Below are 18,340 nucleotides of genomic sequence, written 5' to 3'. Positions count from 1 at the left end.
TAAAGCACAAAGGACTCAATATCTAGATTAAAAACTGAACACTTTTAAATCAGTGTGAAGACTTTTCTATGTGGATGTAAATTAAAGGTCAATGAATGTAGTGACCAAAACTGACATAAAACAACTGCTGTGTATTATTACTGCAGGAAAAGCTTATAAGGCTTTAGAAAAGTCTAGAACTGCTAATGATAAAAGCGTCCACTTAAGTCAAAAGGCTGTTTTTTTGCTTTTCTATTTGCATGATAACAATTAGCCCTTCCTTGCAAAGCATTTAGGTGTTTGGAACAGAGTTTAGAGATGATTTCAACTGTTTTCTGTTTGGAGTTTTTCCACACCAGCTGTCAGAGACACAGAGGTCACAGAGCTGAGCAGCTGTCATTAAATGAAAAGATGGGAATGATGTCGCAGAATCCATTAACAAATTATTACAGAGAAAAATTGGGGGCTTTGCACTGATTATTAGTTGTATTTGCCAGTGAGAGTATTTCTAGAACACAATATAATGCCTCATGAGTGTTTTTAATTTAGGCTTATTTCAGGATTATGTCCAAGTAACATTTCATGGCCAGGTGTAGATTCTAAGCTCACAAAGCAACGTCAACACAAGTGTAGTGTGACAGAATAAAAAGGTGAGTGGTGAGTGGTTATGCTTTCCCATCTCTGCCTGCACATTAGAGGAGACTTTAATGGTGCAACTGATGCAGAAGAAGTAAATGAATTAGGTTTAAACTCACAGGAAAATCAGATGGTCCATACTCAGCCGAGGGTAGCCAGAAAGCTGTTCCTGTGGTTCTTTTCTGCTGAAAACAGACTGCATCTCCAACAATAACAACACACACCTTCAGGGGGGAATGATGGGATGTCATCGCTCCAGGCACAAATGCAGCCTGTTATTTATTATTCATCATAGGCTTGTTTCCTGATCAGAAATGGTGCTGAATGGCTTTAAATATGATCCCATTAAGAACTCAGCAGCAACTTCCTCCAGCTTTAGCAGCCTGTCAAACTGACACTAACCTGCAAGCCTCTAACCTAATGTCAGTAACCTCTGAATAGAACAATGGAAATCTGGGAACTGCTGCTGAATGTGTTTTGGTGAATTGTTGCCCTCTACTGTTTGCTTTTAGATGTGCAACAGGAAAACTACCATTGCACCATTACCATTCAAATGTTGGATGTACTCATGAACGAAGGCGAATCATTTGTCTGTTACATCTTAACCTTCTTGAATATTAGCAAATTGCACATGCACTGCAACTTTTTGCCCAACATTATGAGTCTTAATACATTTGTAATACGTATGAATATAATTTAATGTATAAATCACAAGCCCTGGGGCAGGCTCCGGCCCCCGCCCACAACCCTGAAAGGAATAAGTGGCAGAAGATGAATCAAGAGGTGGATGAATCCCTTGCTCTCTTCCACAGAAAGTCTTTTGTCCTGTTTCTCTCCCCTCACCCCCCAATCAGTCAGTGCAGATGGTTGCCCCTCCCTAAACCTGGATCTGATGAAGGTCTCTTCCTGTTAAAGGGGAGTTTTTCCTTCCCATTATCGCCAAGTGCTCGCTCAAAGGGGATCATCTGATTGTCGAGGTTTTCTCTGTATTTATGTGGGGTCTTTCCCTTACACGATATTTGGTGCTGGATGGATGGACGGACGGACGGGTGGATGAATGATGGTCACATACATAATAATCTTATACAATGTATGGAGACAGATATGGAAGCTGAGAGAGTTTGGGCATGTGGATATGTTGGACAAAGGATGTTGAATGATGCTGATGTAGTGAAGGAGGACATGCAGTGGGTGTGACACAAGTAGATGCTATGAATAGGGCGGCAGGGCGGACCAGAAGAGGAAGACTATAGAACATCTTAACAGTTTTTAAAGCAACCATAACGTTGATTGATGCAGTTTTATTGGCTTTAGATATGTACAAAGTGAGCAGTCGTAATATGTCACAGCTTATTAAATGGATTATGATTCTCTCCATCATGACAGCACCATGATTATTGTTAAGTTACAGCTAGATTTATTTAATGACTCAGTCATCAAACTGTCATACCGTACACTCTTAGTTCTCAAAGCTGCATAAAGCAAACTCTGATTATTAGCACATGCTTATAAATCTAAAAAAAAAAAAAAAAAATAGATAAAATGGAAATCTTAAGAACAACATCATCACTTTAAATCACTAGCTGCAACAGTTTATAAACTCCATTCCCATCCCATTATAGAAAATAAGCTTCTCAGTTTGCTCAGGAAAAAAAATGAGGGGTGACCTTTGATGGCATCAGCAGAACTGAAATTTAGAGAAGAACAATAAAAAGCATTAAAAATCTCTTTAAAGTTATTTAACAGAGCATGAAATAGTGTCAGAGCAGAGCTGTTCAGGTTCAGGCAAAGTCTTACCTTCCAGCGGTTGCCACACTCATTGCACAGAACAAATGTGGTCATTGGCTCATCAGCACTGCGTGTCTGCACCTAAAACACACACACACACACACACACACACACACACACACACACACACACACACACACACAGCAGGTTTAACTGTAAACAAAACACCAAACTGAAAGGAAGCGGTTTGTACGACCTACAGTGAAGCTGAAACACTCCTTCCTCACTAGTACAGTGTATATCCCCCACTCTGTGACTGAAATACATCAATCTCATTATATTTATTTGAGCCACATACAACTCCTCAAATTATCAAATAGCATCGCTGAAGCTGATTTAAGCCCCAGCTCTAATACAGCCCCACAGCTTTCTTGTTTTTCTGTGGCATTCAAAAGAGAAACAGTTACTCTACAGGCTTTTCAGAACATCACAAACAACAGCAGTAAATAGCCGACTCAGTGCGGTCACATCGTGTGAAACAGCAAAAAATTTCTCATTATTATGTGATAACTAAAAGCAAACAGCTGGAGAAATAACTGCCCTATTACAACACCACCTCTCTCTGTGAAAAAGGCACAAACATCACAGCCTGCTTCACTCTGGAAACACATCGCTTTCACACGCTCACTCGCCTTAATGCCACCATTAGAGCCCTATTAGTCCTGTTATCTGCTTTGCTCTGACACATGTGTGTACCTGGTTATAGGTGCAGTTTTTCTTCTTGCACTTGCCGCACTGCAGCAGGTCGGTGGTGGTGCCACCAGTTTTAGCCATCTGGTGTTCCCTGATGGCCTCCTGGGTGAGCACGTTCCTCAGCTGTTTCAGCTCGTCGCTGGCCATTTCCTTAATAAAGACGACATGATGTGTGATAACGAAAGATTAAAGAAAAGGCAGGAATGTGCAAAGTGTTGCTCATTGCTGAGGAGAGGTGAACTTGCAGGGCTGTTGTACCTCAGCAGACATGGTGGCGATGCGGCGTAACTCGATGCTTCCTGCGAGCACATTTTTGCGAAGGCCTGGGTTCTTCGGGTCCTTCAAGTTGCTGATGCGGCTCCTCACTCGGTTCTTATACTTCATATCAGTGGCTTTTATCTCCTGGTAGATATGTGCGATCACACTGTCAAGGGCAAACTAATTCCTCCGAGTAGCATGCTTGATAACAGCGATAATGTTGAAACAAGATGCTTTCCCTTTGGTTCAACACTGAAAGAACTACAGTTTAATTAATCATAGTGCATAGTGGAGAATTATCAACTCTGAAGGATATGATCTTCAATCTCTGCTGCCATGCCCTCACAGTTAGCTCCAAATTCCCTGTAATCATCTGTGAAGTTCAGAAATTACATTTCATGTAAGTCAGCAGGCAGTCTGCAGCGCGTCTTAATGTGAATATTAAAACTGCAGCAATGATAACGTGCAGCCTAAGCCTCACTATCTGTGCGCAGGGCAGCTGCCAGCATCTCAATGCACTTGTCTCTGATGGAGTCTCCAGTGGCCAGGTGAGGGGACAGCGGACCCCCAGGAGAACTGAAGCTGGGTGACATGGGGCTGGTCGGGGTAGTGGGAGTTTTGGGAGCCTCGGATTTACTCTTTCTGTAAAAAAAAACAAAACAAAACAAAGATTTTTAGTGTCAAATTCATTAAATACGGATCAAAACGTTGTTGGTGCTGCACACCAGCCACACAAGTGCAGCTTTAACCTTTAGCAATAATTCATTTACTAACATCCATCATGTAAAGAACCCATCCTGAAACGCTCTGACTCATCAGTCCTTGAAAAAATATTAAAGAATGATGAATGTCAACACTGATAAAGAGGCTATTTGGAGTCGCTTGTTGCCACCCACTGAGTCCTCCCACGAACTGGCAGCTTGTGAAATAGGAGTGCAAAATAATAAGCATACAGTGCTGTGCAAAAGTCTTGAGCCACTACTCTACTCAACTTTTTTTGTTTGTTAAGCTACTCAACACTGACCAATGAATCATTCAAGCATTTAAAAATGCACCTAACTCAAGAGATGAACCGTTGTTGTGGACCAATTTTAGACTATATCACATTTTGATCCACTGTGCGATACCATACCTATGGCTTCATTTTCCAGCATGACAATGACCCCAAGCACAATGTTGAAACATATGTAGACAGAAAAACACACAAGGCCTCCCCAGAGCACGAGCCTCAACATTACTAAAGCAGTGTGGGATCATCTTAGCAGAAAACAGAACAAAAGGCACTTAACATCCAAAAAAGAGCTTTCAATGTCCTTCAAGAAGCCTGAAGAACAACTCTGAAGACTAGGCAAGGCAAGGCAAGGCAAGGCAAGGCAAGGCAAGTTTATTTGTATAGCACAATTCAACAACAAGGTGATTCAAAGTGCTTTACAGAGACATTAGAAACAAGAACAAATAAAAAGCATGATTTAAAATTGATTAAAACAAGCAAATAAACTAACTAACTAATTAACAAACAAACAAACAAACAAACAAAACAGTATATAAAATCAAAACAGATAAAATCAGAACAGTAGATAAAATCAGTAGTTAAATGTAAGTTTTGAAATTTAAGCTTAAAAGTGTGGATTTGGTGCTTTATTCAAATGCAGCTGAGAACAGGTGAGTCTTCAACCTGGATTTAAATAAACTGAGTGTTTCAGCTGATCTGAGGCTTTCTGGGAGTTTGTTCCAGATATATGGTCATAGTCAAAAAAGGGACCCTTTTGGGTCCCCTTGGATTTTTGATTCTCAATATATCAGTCATTTTAAAGACTAGTTACATGAAACTTGGCTAGGATGTGCATTTTAGCATTATTTTTAAAATTCATTGATCCCCTCTATGGTGTTGTGTATAGTAAAGGAGATTCACATAAGTGTTACCATCTGTGGTCCTCGTACCATTTTGGGTCCCATTGACTCCCATTATAATCACATATTTTCGATATACTGTAATCCTGACATGTGATAATTTTTTTCTCGTGAATACCTAATGGATCTAAGCCTCAGGCTTCAAAATAAAGGAAAAATATGTTTTGGATCCAATGAGCACAATATTAGGTACAGCACCACCATAGACATTTTCAGTGGTTTTGAATGCAGGACATGGTTATCTTATTATGCAAAATACATGACAATAAAACAGCTGACCACCATAAAATAGTCTCGATGTAGTGGAACTGATATAAGAGAGTGGTGTGAATGTGATTGAGAATATATTTATAATATATATTACGGGTTCCCCCCCCCCAAAATAAATAAATAAAAAATAAACAGGGGTCTTTATGACAATAAAGCTATAAAAACATAAAAAATATTTACAAATTTATGAAAAACTTTATATCTGTGGTTAGGTCTGAAGTTGTTTAAAAGATCTGATGTGAAAAAAAATGAAAAAAAAGTTCATAAAATTCATTGCTATATCACCTTTTGGATGGGGACCATTTTGGGTCCCGAGGACCATAAAAGGGTGTAAATTTGAAAAACTCTTATTGCTCCAAAAATAATAATGCATCCAAATCAATTCTATTCTGAATTCTTTACCTATCCAAGGCTCTAATAACCTCATGCCAAGTAGTTCCATTTGCAACTCATTTTTTGAAAATATTGCATATTATGGTTTTTTACCCCCCAAAGAAAATAAACAGGGGTCTTTATGACAATAAAGCCATAAAAACATAAAAAATATTGAGAAAATTATGAAAAACTTTATATCAGTGGATAGGTCTGAAGTTGTTTAAAAGATCTGGTGTGAAAAAAACTGAAAAAAAAATTCATAAAATTCATTGCTATATCACCTTTTGGATGGGGACCATTTTGGGTCCCGAGGGATACCAATGGAAGTATATTGCAAAAACTCTTATTGCTCCAAAAATAATAATGCATCCAAATCAATTCTATTCTGAATTCTTTACCTATCCAAGGCTCTAATAACCTCATGCCAAGTAGTTCCATTTGCAACTCATTTTTTGAAAATATTGCATATTATGGTTTTTTACCCCCCAAAATATAAACAGGGGTCTTTATGACAATAAAGCCATAAAAACCTAAAAAAAATGTAAAAAAATTAAGAAAAACTTTATATCAGTGGATAGGTCTGAAGTTGTTTAAAAGATCTGATGTGAAAAAAAAAGAAAAATTAATTCATATATGATATTGCTATATCACCTTTTGGATGGGGACCCCTTTGGGTCCCAAGGGATACCAATGGATGTATATTGTAAAAACTCTTATTGCTCCAAAAATAATAATGCATCCAAATCAATTCTGTTCTGAATTCTTTACCTATCCAAGGCTCTAATAACCTCATGCCAAGTAGTTCCATTTGCAACTCATTTTTTAAAAATATTGCATATTATGGTTTTTTACCCCCCAAAAAACAGGGGTTTTTGTGACAATAAAGCCATAAAAACCTAAAAAATATTTAAAAAATTATGAAAAACTTTATATCAGTGGATAGGTCTGAAGTTGTTTAAAAGATCTGATGTGAAAAAAAATGAAAAAAAAATTCATAAAATCCATTGCTATATCACCTTTTGGATGGGGACCATTTTGGGTCCCGAGGACCATAAAAGGGTGTAAATTTGAAAAACTCTTATTGCTCCAAAAATAATAAAGTATCCAAATCAATTCTGTTATGAATTTTTTACCTATCCAAGGCTCTAATAACCTCATGCCAAGTAGTTCCATTTGCAACTCATTTTTTAAAAATATTGCATATTATGATTTTTTACCCCCCAAAAAACAGGGGTTTTTATGACAATAAAGCCATAAAAACCTAAAAAATATGAAAAAAATTATGAAAAACTTTATATCAGTGGATAGGTCTGAAGTTGTTTAAAAGATCTGATGTGAAAAAAAATGAAAAAAAAATTCATAAAATCCATTGCTATATCACCTTTTGGATGGGGACCATTTTGGGTCCCGAGGACCATAAAAGGGTGTAAATTTGAAAAACTCTTATTGCTCCAAAAATAATAAAGTATCCAAATCAATTCTGTTATGAATTTTTTACCTATCCAAGGCTCTAATAACCTCATGCCAAGTAGTTCCATTTGCAACTCATTTTTTAAAAATATTGCATATTATGATTTTTTACCCCCCAAAAAACAGGGGTTTTTATGACAATAAAGCCATAAAAACCTAAAAAATATGAAAAAAATTATGAAAAACTTTATATCAGTGGATAGGTCTGAAGTTGTTTAAAAGATCTGATGTGAAAAAAAATGAAAAAAAAATTCATAAAATCCATTGCTATATCACCTTTTGGATGGGGACCATTTTGGGTCCCGAGGACCATAAAAGGGTGTAAATTCTGACGACCATCCAAGAGATAAGGAGCATAAAAGCTGAATGCAGCTTCTCCGTGTCTGGTTCTGACTCTGGGAACTGATAAAAGACCGGATCCAGATGACCTGAGGGATCTGGATGGTTCATACTGGGTCAGGAGGTCATTGATGTATTTTGGTCCTAAACCATTCAGAGCTTTATAGGCCAGCATCAGAACTTTAAAGTCTATCCTCTGACGGACAGGCAGCCAGTGTAAGGACCTCAGAGCTGGACTGATGTGGTCCACTTTTTTGGTCTTAGTGAGGACTCGAGCAGCAGAGTTCTGAATGAGCTGTAGTTGTCTGACTGATTTTTTAGGTAGACCTGTAAAGATGCTGTTACAGTAATCAAGCCTACTAAAGATGAATGCATGGACTAGTTTTTCCAGGTCCTGTTGAGACATCAGATCTTTTATCCTTGAAATATTCTTGAGGTGATAGTAAGCTGACTTTGTTATTGTCTTAATGTGTTTTTCTAAGTTTAGGTCTGCATCCATCACTACACCCAAATTTCTCGCCTGGTTTGTGGTTTTTAGATGTATAGATTGAAGTTCTCTGGTGACCTGTAATCGTTTTTCTTTGGCGCCAAAGACTATTACCTCAGTTTTGTTTTTGTTAAAGAAGTGAGAAGAATGCTGCCTCAGAGAGTTCCTGCTGTGTTCAAGAATAAAGGTGATCAGACCAAATATTTACTTTCAAGCTAGCTAGAATCATATAGAATCCTATATTCTTTATATGCTGTAGTTCTATGAATGTTTGAATTTTCCATTTTCCTACCAATATAAATAATTGAGGGGTGGCACAAGACTTTTGCACAGTACTGTAAATCTACAGTGAATAGCCATCCTTACCTTATTTTGTACCCTGCAAGATAAAATCATCCTAAGAACCTGAGAAACATAATTAAATACCTTTCGATGCTGTCAGTAGAGGGCTTCCTCTGTAGAGGTCCAAGCTGAGGAGCCTTCGAGCCCTGAGACTCTCTCCTGTAATTCAAACTCAAGGTCATTTATGTTTTTCACGTGCAGAAGTACACAAAACTTTAACACCTGAGGGTTGACAGTTTGGTGAGCTTGTATTTAATCAGCACCGGTCGCTGTTATTTACCTTTCTCCTGTTAGCTTCTTTGCTGCTGGCGAGCTGCTCGTCTTTGAGTCAGTCGATTCCCGTCTAAGCAGTGAAACACTTTCAGTCAGTCTGGGTTTAATCATTTGGATTTCACATTTAAGTACTGGTGAGATTTAAACTGGTGCACAGAACTGATACCTGTCAGCTGAATGACGTTTCACAGGTTGGCCAGGCTTTGACTCACAGGAGTCCTTTCTGCAACAAAGGATTAGCATCACTAGCATCACATTTCATATAAGATAAGTGCACACACACACACACACACACACACACACGCTTATGTTGTATTCTCAAACTTATTTCCTGGCTCCTGCACACCTGTGTTTGTCTTTTTTGGCCTCCAGGGTGGGCTTTTTGGGAGGGGGGGATTTAGAGTCTGATGAATCTTTCCTGACAAGAGGAAGAGTTTGTGTGTGATTTTTTTTTAACCAAACCCGTCTGTGAACAATAAAACGAGAATGCATCCATCTCCCTTTGCTCTAAAATCCAACAGTCTTCACACAGGGAATGAACAGATATTTTCATGCAGATGACTTGCAAACCTTTCTCTTTTGGTTTCATCTGAATGTTTTCTAGACAATTTGGTATCCACTGAGTCTTTCCTGCAAAAAGAACACAGCTTTGGTACCAACACTGAACACCAGTGTTTTATGTAAAACCAAAGAAACAGATTTCTTAAGGCCACTGATCATCCAGAGACTGCAGCCAACTTGTTTTTTTTTACATGAATGAGAAACAGAACCATTCCCAGATCCCAGACCTGTCTTTCTTCACATGATCTGACGTCTTTTTCTGTGGAGGAAGCAGCTTAGAGTCTGACTCCTTCCTGCTTTAGCAAATAAAAAACAGATTCAAATTCTGAGTCCGAATAAAATTGTTTTGTTTTTTTTCAAAAAATATTTTCCCGTCTGTAACTCGTCTGATTCAGACCTGTCTCTCTCCTTCATTCCATCTAGAGAGGGCCGCTTCGTAGGAGGAGGAGGGTGAAGGTGAAGAGGAAGCGGAGGAAGAGGAGCGTTGGGGTCAGGAGGCTCTTTTCTAAATGAAAAGACACCTCTGAGCTCAGATGAATCACTTCATAAACAGAGTGAATAATGACAGAAAATCGTTACGGCACTGCAAAGAAAGTAGGCATGCAGAGCCTGACCTTAAGGGAGGAGGAGGATGTAGGTGAAGAGGAAGAGGAGCAATCGGAGCGTTTGGATCCAAAGTAACTTTCCTGAAAATCAGCACTTGTTTGAGATTTTTTAAAACTCTCTCGTTGTTTTCTGTCTAACGTCACTCAAGAACTTCAGAAACATGCACCAAACCACATCTGACCTCTCCTTCTTTACTTCCACGGGAGGTCGTTTAGTCGGTGGAGAAGGAGGTCGGGGAGCGTGAGGGCGAGGAGGTCGGGAGGAAGAGTCTTTGCCATCCTTCCTGGACATATATCACAACAGCAGAGGTCAAAAGGCCACCTGACGATGCGGCATGCTGTTCACAAAACACACCTGAGTGACTCTTGTCAGCATGCACCATGCACAGCAGGAATCCTGTTAGGCCACGTGGAACACACTGATGCATGTTAAGTCATTAGCAGCAACCGCGCGCTCTGCAGCTCAGGCAGCACGAGAGTCCAAACCTGTCTTTCAGAAAATCCATGGCGGGGCGTTTGATGGGAGGAGGCCGAGCGGGTCGAGGAGGAGAGGGGAAACGGGTGGGATAGAGCACACTGCTGTCCAGCACACCTCTCCTGAAATATACAACAGAGTCTGAAGCTCTGCTGGATCTTACTGGGAAGTGTCGTGCGTTTTTCTGAGCCTCTACGTTCTCACCTTTCAAACAAGGGCTTGTGGGGGTCAGTGGGTCTCTCTCTCTGAGGCTCGCTCAGAGGTCTCTCCCTCTGAGGTGTGCTGGTGAGCCTCTCGTGGTTGTTTTCTTCTCTCTGTTTGTCCTTCCTCATCTCATCTGCAGAGCTGCACTTCTTGAGCTCCGTGGGGGGTTTCTCCTTTTTGAGCTCTTCCACGTGCCTCGTCTTTTTTGGTTCCTCTAATGGTCTCCCTCTTCTCGGCTCCGACTTGTGCTTCTCACCCCGTGGGTCTTGCGCAGGCTTCGGCTTCTTGTTATCGACCTCCACGTTGGGATTTTCTGGGGGTGCTTGTTTCTCTTTCCTGATTTCCTGCAGATGTTTTGCATTTCCAAGGTCCTCCAGGTGCTTTTCTTCCACGAGGTCGTCAGCATGTCTCTTTTTGATTTTATGGCCATCATTGTGTTTGTCTTTCCTGATTGTATTAGCGTGTTTTTTGTCATGATCGGAGTCTTGTTTTAGTTTGACTTCCTGCTCGCTGTGACTAAGAGAGAAAAAAGAGAAGCACTGTTTTTACCTCTATGCAAGAATTACCACAGTGAGTGTTAGAGGTGGAAGTGGGTTGAAAAAAATGGCAAATATATTAACACGAACATGATTTAAATCACTGACAAGCACTGAAGAAGTCAGTGCTTTCATGCAGTTAAACAGTGAAGGACACTTCATAGCGTCTCAGCTTTTACCCTACATATGCACTTGTAAACAGTGCTGCCTTGCAGAACAAAACAACATCACTGTGCTGACTTCTATATTCTATAATCTATCCCATCTAACATGGAAAAATAGCTTTAAGCATAGACTTTAAAAGATATATGTAGCAAGGTTATTATAGAGGTAAACTAAAAACTATAAAATTTAATTAAATTAATTAAAAGTAGACTCTTGAAAAAGAAAAACAAACTAGCTGATTTGCTATAGTGTACTTGGGAAACTATCCATCTTCTTATTCAATTCGGGGTCACCAGGGTGAGCAGGTGGGGTCTCGCGGTCAGGCTTGTGCCTATTCCAGCCGTCACACGGTGAAAGGCAAAGGGACAGGTCACTAGCCGACCACAGGACTAACACAAAGAGACAAACAACCATTCACACCTATGAGTAAATCACTAAAATTGGGGAAATCACTGTGGGAGGAAATAAGAGAGAACCCACCCAAACACAGTGAGAACATGCAAACTCCACACAGTTAGGTCGGACCACACAGTGGAGTCGAACCCAGGACCTTCTTGCTGTGTGGCAATAGTGCTAACCACCGGACCATCATCCTGCCCGATGTCAAAAAAAAAAAAACTAACTAAAGAGAAACAAAGAAGGAAATATTTTTAGTTTTATTCAGTCGGGTCACATCCCAGCAAACATGATTGACACCCCAGCGTCATCTCCCTTCTCAAAATTAATCATGACACCAAAAACTGAACAGCAAGCAGGTGGATGTTGATGTTGTTCACAAGTACAATACAGGTCCGACCATCTCTTACAAAGTAAAACATATATAGATCCGATTAATACATCTGTCTTTGTTTTCTCTTTAACAACAACTCATTTGGTTAGTACGTGATTGTGACGTCTTGTCCACACAGACAATATTACCAAAACCTGTTTTTAAAGAAAATTTGATGCTTTTTACATGGTGAACTTGGTTCAATGTTAGGCCCTAAGCAGCATCAGGAGCCCGGGACTTGTTAAGCATGAAGTCAATTAGCTCAACAGAAACATTAAGGGTAAAATCTTGAGTCTTAGTCACTCCTGAACTGAGATTCTTCAGTCTAAGGCTACGTTCACACTGCAGGCGAAAGCGCATGAAATCCGATTTTTTTGACCCTATGCGACCCATATCCGATCATGCTATGACAGTGTGAACGGCGCAAATCCGATATTTTCAAATCCGATCTGGGTCACTTTCGTATGTGGTACTGAATCCGATACATATCCGATGTTTTAGAAAGCGACTGCTGTTTGAACGGTCAAGTCGCATTAAATCCGCCTTTTACGTCACCGACACAAGACTGAAGCCAATTATCAGCGCCCGAGAAGACATCGCGAACGCTTCCTAGCCATCCAGTGTAGATGTCAGTGAAACTGTTGGGAAGACAACGTAAACATTTTATTTGTACTGTATAATCTGCAGATTCTGACAGAAATCTGCAGCTATCCTTTGAAGCACCGCTCCTCTCTTAAACAGCAATAAGGATCATTATTAGGTTATTTACATTATTATGTAAATAACAAAATAACTTAAAGCAAAAATTGGGAAACGTAAAGTCCGAAGTCTTTATATTAACGGCCATCAGTCAAACAATACTGTTTGTTCTTGGTCTAAACAGAGCGCGTTGTGTGTGACATCTTCTTTTGCGCATGCGGGCCGCTTTGAGCGTTCACACTAGAGCGCGTTTGCTGTCGCATTTTATTTGTAGTGTGAACGAGGAGACAAAAAAATCGGATTTGATCAAAAAATCGGAATTGAGCATTAAGACCTGCAGTGTGAACGTAGCCTAATAAGGACGTCTGAGCAACGCTGAAGCTTTACCTAACACAGACGTCAGACACAGACATTACTGATCATTATTAACATCAAGAGAGGCTTTCAGGGACACGTTTACTTAGACACAGGATGTCTGCATAACTGTGAGTCACCTGCCCTCACAAAGAGCAAGGTTTGTATTATATACCTGTTCAGAACTTCCTAAATTTGGACTCTAACAAATATCCACTGGCAGCAGGTGCTTTTGGCTGATTTCCCTTGTTTAATTTAGCACAACGTTTTTACACCAGATATCCTTCCTGACACAACCCTGCCATCTATCCAGGCTTTTAGACTGGTACAACGAGCACGCTAGCCTGTGTTTGCCTGAGACTGGGTCTCAAAACAGGGATCCTTCACACGTAACCACTACACCATGGACCCACCATATTGTGATATTTAAATACACTGACGATAACCCAGGATTAAAACATCTTCAGTGAAAGTGAAACAAGCAAAACCAAACAAGAACCTACCTGACACTAAACTGAATTACGAAATAGAAAAAAAAAACAACGAGTCTGACATGTAGCCCTTAAGACATCATCATCATCCACTGATTTGTGGTCTCCCATCTACGGTGGCTCCGAGAGGTCAAACCCACCGAAACTTAAGAAAACACCAGCTAACAGAAAAATGCTGGAAAAGCAGACAAAACACAGCAGAATTGGGAAAAAAATCCACAATTGAAGTGTTTCTGGGGGCACAATAACATCACGGACCAGCTGCAGAAGTAGAAACCAAAACGTGTGAAGGATGGCAGTGAGACACGCTTAAAGAAGTAGAGGATTCATCGCTGTTGTGAGGGAGAAAAAGATGCAGGTAATGTGTGTTTTAATCACATTATTCATGTAATACTTTAGATACATATTTGCTGTTGTGTTTTGTGTGCTTTCGAAACATTTTTTTATTAGCTGTTGTTTTCTTAATTTGTTCGTTGGAACTCTCAGGAGCACCATACCCATCTTTCTTTCTTGTTGGTGAGTCTGCACGCTAATATGCTATCAATCTGTCAGTCACAATGCAGAATAACCTGATTCAGTCGTGTCTATTCACAACAACTGACACCCCAGTGCACTTTATATGGTAAGGTAAAGAACCTACAATAATGCATGGAAAATCCCAACAATCAAATCATCTCCTATGAGTAAGCACTTGCCAACAGTGGGAAGGAAAAAGTAAGAGGGACCTGCTGGGGGTGATGGGGGAGAGAGACAGTCCAAAAAAAGAGAAAGGCCGAGTCCAATTCATGAGATTTTAACTTGTTACTGAGAACATAAAATAATTTGGAAAATATATCCTGGGGTAATAAATCGTCCCACAGACTTCTGGAGTCGCGCCCTGCTGGCTGTTAGGAAGAATGACGGTGATAGAAAAATTATTAAAGTTATGTAACACGCTTTGCAGTAAGCTGAAGAGTGTATCTCTCAATGTCTCTCTCCATCTGTGCTCTTCTCAGGCTTTGTTGTGGCTACTCTGCTATCTGTTATCCAAAGCAGACAGAATCATGTTCAGTACAAGGATGCCAAGTAACTGTTAACAATAAAAAAAGTGGATAACATTGGAAAAAGTGTATAAATGAAACTCTGCCCTGCTTTTGCTTCCTTGCAAGTAAAATGAACACGTTGGAGCTCACTACTCTGTGTGTTTCACTTCTTACGAGAACTGTTCTATCAGAAGGATTAACACTTTTATGTGCAGTTTATCATTAAAAGAAGTCTCCCTATTTAAAGTTATGATGCTACCTAAAGGATAAAATGTAACATTACAGTGGCTCACAAGTCTGTTCTGTCCTTAATGTCATTAAACACCCCAAACTGTTTGCAGCAAATAGCTGCCCCTCACTGAGCCTGGTTCTGCTGGAGGTTTCTTCCTGTTAAAAGGGAGTTTTTCTTTCCCACAATTGCCAAGTGCTTGTCAAAGGGGTCATTTGACTGTTGTCTTATTGTAGGGTTTTGAGGCAGCTCCAGTTGTGATTCAGCACTATGCAAATACAACTGAACTGAATTAAATCGTCTGAATGTAGATCAGCCAGGCAGTAGATTACCTTGAAATTTTATTTGAACTTTAAACATTTCAATGCCTTTTTTTTACAAAGCTGTTGTCACTTTTAGCAGAGAGTTATTTTTTAAGGTGTTTTTATGAATGCGAAGAAAATACTTTTGTTCCAGTGCACTGCAAAGCCACACACACACATCATTACGGACCTGACAGCAGGCAGGCACAGCAGGTATGCGGACATTAACCAGAACTTCACTTCATAATGTGTGTGCTCTTTGTATTAAAAGTCACGTTAAGTGTACCTGTGTAGTTTCTGTGTAACCGCTGTGAAACCACTGACCTGCTCTGCGTCTCCGAGGGAGAGCTGTTTGGAGAAGCTGCCGTTTTGCTGGAGTTCAAACCATTCTTGGTCTCAGACGATTTCTCGGGATGAGAGCGGCCAGAGTCTGCATGAGTGCGTGTTTTGGAGGAGAAATCATATCAGCAAATCAGACTCCGTGCTGATGTATTGACTGCACAAGCAACCATTTCACCGCTGTGGAAACACTGTAGTATGCATGTAAATCAGTGTGTGTACCCAGAAGTCTTTTCCAGTCTTTAATGAGGACTTTTGCCAAAGCAATCACTTCTTCATCTGTGCAGTGCTTCCTGATACCATTAACAGACATTCCAATTCTCGTTTCCTGAAGCCAACATAGACACACGGGTTAATTGTTTTCTTTTTTCCACATTTCCCCAGGATGATCAGCAAAATTAAAATTTAACCCACCTGTAGAAGTTTGAGAGTCATATTGACGCCTTTCAGCTCCTTCAGCAGGTCAATGGCGCCCTCCTGTATTCACCAAACAGTGACATCGTTACTTGCAACCCCCTAACTCTTGAAACGGTTCATTTAGAAATGCGTAATAACAGTGTAACGCACAGATCTGGCAACAAGAATGCGTTAACCTTTCAAAAAAGAAAGCGCAATGTGGTTAGCAAACAAGAACAGTTTCACTTCTTTATTATTATTTTTTCATTTGCACTCGATGGCATTTTTACAACATTAGATCCACTGTTTTGCACGGCTGTTTACTCCGATTACAGCTGGTGGCATTATCTTGTGCAGCCCCCTAACTGTGCAGGAGCGACGCGAACAATGTCGTGTTTGCAGATTCAGTCACAACACGAGCACGGCCTTACGCCCACAGGCCGCGGTGTTTACTTTCTGTTCTGCGCACTTCTATGTCAGTTAAACTCGCTAAGCATTTTCAGAAAGAGAGAGAAAAAAAAGCTTTTGACAAACACAAAAGAGCTGGGCTACACAGCAGAGCTGCACACTGGCACTGAAACGGTCCTGCAAGAGAAATACACGCAAACCCACGAACACCTGTTGATCGTTTGTTACGGTCAAGCTCGCGCTTCACTTCTGCACACTTTCCAAACACACCGAGTCAGCAGGAACCAAACTCGTGTTTAACAGAAAAGAAGAGGACCCCATTTTAATTTATGGAAAAGTCTACTGCAGGCCTTCTGCGCAGCGCGAGGTGGCGGGACAACGCGCCACCTGTGGGTGTCAAAATATAGTCTCACCGTGTTATTTCTAGACACCATCTTGTCCAGTTTTTTTGCAATCCGGATGAGATCTTCCTCTCGAGTCATCGCTGCATTTAGTCGTCTAAACACCGATCGGTTGCGCCAAATGGATACTTATTTTAAAAAAGAAAAAAACTCCCGAGAAACAGAAAAGTTTATATCTGCTACAGGTCGGACTTTACGCGCGACGCACTCCATTCAGCCGAGAGGCGTGTCCTGCGGAGGGGTCCCAGCTGACCTGCTCCACAAATGACAAACTAAATATAGACACAGTTGTAGACCCGTGGACAACAGGGATGACTGAAGTTTAGTGTGAGAGATTTGACTTTTTTTAAATACTTTTTTTTTTTTAAATCAACTTTATTTTGTCTTATCATGCTTTGCTCTCCTGTGGCTCCTTAGACTTCTCTACACCCTGGACGGATTATATCACAAAATGATCTCTCTTTAAGATTTTCCAGCAAAAACGAGGTCACTGTGTAATGATTAATCTTTCCTACACTGAAGGCAGAACTCGGGCAGCTGCTGCTGTGCCAAAGAGCAGCCCGACACTAAGTCACCGTTTACAGCCTGTTTCTTTCTTTGTTAGTTACTTCATTTTTTGTAACACGGAACAAAGGCACCTCGAACACTAAATCAGACAACAATTTCACTTTCTCTCACAAAATGGGGAAAAAACACGTCCTGAAAAGTGTGTCTATGTCACGGCCACCAGGGGGTGGTGTGATATAAGTCGACATGAGAATTAACTTTCGTTTTGCACTGAAAGCCACGAACCTTCGTGTTTGCTTCTGTTTGTCTTGCAGTGGACCTAACATTAAGATCTGATAGTTTTCTTCTTCGTCTTCTCGAGGAAACGAGAAAGAAACAGAAAAGCTTCCAGTTCGGTTCCAATTGAACCGAATAGTCAGCCTTTACATTCATACATGTTTTATAAAAGTAACAGCCGATGTCTCACACTGCGTGCTCTCCTTTAAAGAAATAATGCTTATTCGATAAGTACTGACTTTCTATAGTTATATTGTGTTAAAAAAAATAGTGAATAAGGCAAATCAATCTTATGAGAAAAATGAAGGTTTTCATCCTTTTTTTTTCTTATGAGAAAACATTTGTGGACGTTAGCAGGGATGTCTCATTTTACTCCTTTGACCTTTACTTTGATCTTATTGCGTAGAACCAGAGAAACTTTCTGTCAGTCTGAAGGTGTTTAACTACAAATTTAAGGCCATTTACAGTAATATAAGAAAGATAAGTGCAAATTTATAATAATAATAAGAAGAAGCAGAAAAATAAATTTTTTAAAAGCACCTTTCAAGACACCCAGGGACACTAACAATAGAATAAAACACATAGTAGAACAAAAAATGAAGAACAATTTTTAAAAACTTTCAACAGTGCATCTCAGTTTTTCTACACGATGAAGAAATGCTGCTGCGGTAACTGTAAGAAATCTGTCATCACAAAAATCTAAATGTGTAAAATTACATTTCATTATGTTAGATTTGATAGCAGTGAAAAAAATGTTTCCAAAGTTTATGCCCTCCTTCA

At 40.0% G+C, this 18,340-nt stretch overlaps 1 protein-coding gene across 2 annotated transcripts; it reads right to left on the bottom strand.

Annotated features, from left to right (window-relative positions):
- Nucleotides 1–1,893: 1,893 nt before the first annotated feature.
- On the bottom strand, nt 1,894–17,015 carry tcea3 (transcription elongation factor A (SII), 3). 2 transcript variants are annotated; one of them, XM_085366297.1, is made up of 21 exons: nt 16,790–17,015; nt 15,987–16,049; nt 15,795–15,900; nt 15,558–15,663; nt 10,667–11,182; nt 10,474–10,584; nt 10,170–10,271; nt 9,997–10,068; nt 9,780–9,887; nt 9,610–9,678; nt 9,392–9,451; nt 9,168–9,239; nt 8,988–9,044; nt 8,829–8,891; nt 8,633–8,707; nt 3,836–3,996; nt 3,672–3,727; nt 3,355–3,510; nt 3,100–3,246; nt 2,413–2,484; nt 1,894–2,302 (listed from the first exon to the last, which is right to left on the bottom strand). In XM_085366297.1, the coding sequence occupies exons 1-21, from the start codon at nt 16,856–16,858 to the stop codon at nt 2,294–2,296; spliced, it is 2,250 nt and encodes a 749-aa protein (XP_085222423.1). In that variant the 5' UTR covers nt 16,859–17,015; the 3' UTR covers nt 1,894–2,293. The 2 variants fall into 2 exon arrangements, with proteins under 2 accessions (XP_085222423.1, XP_085222424.1); XM_085366298.1 differs by having other exon boundaries at nt 9,610–9,675.
- Between the last annotated feature and the right edge of the window lie 1,325 nt (nt 17,016–18,340).

This window comes from Diplotaxodon limnothrissa, linkage group LG11 (genome assembly GCF_057381915.1).
Source record: "Diplotaxodon limnothrissa isolate DT_005_m linkage group LG11, D_limnothrissa_male_GT1.1, whole genome shotgun sequence".
NCBI lineage: Eukaryota > Metazoa > Chordata > Actinopteri > Cichliformes > Cichlidae > Diplotaxodon > Diplotaxodon limnothrissa.
The sequence above is the reverse complement of the archived record's forward strand: the minus strand, read 5'-3'. Positions and strand labels throughout refer to the sequence as shown.

Excerpts from the sequence above, each read along its gene's own strand:
- tcea3 (XM_085366297.1), bottom strand. The coding sequence starts at position 16,858 with ATGACTCGAGAGGAAGATCTCATCCGGATTGCAAAAAAACTGGACAAG. Across the intron at positions 15,901-15,986 it reads TGACTCTCAAACTTCTACAG|GAAACGAGAATTGGAATGTC; the intron begins GTGGGTTAAATT and ends TGTTGGCTTCAG. Across the intron at positions 3,511-3,671 it reads TGGCAGCAGAGATTGAAGAT|CATATCTACCAGGAGATAAA; the intron begins CATATCCTTCAG and ends AGTGTGATCGCA.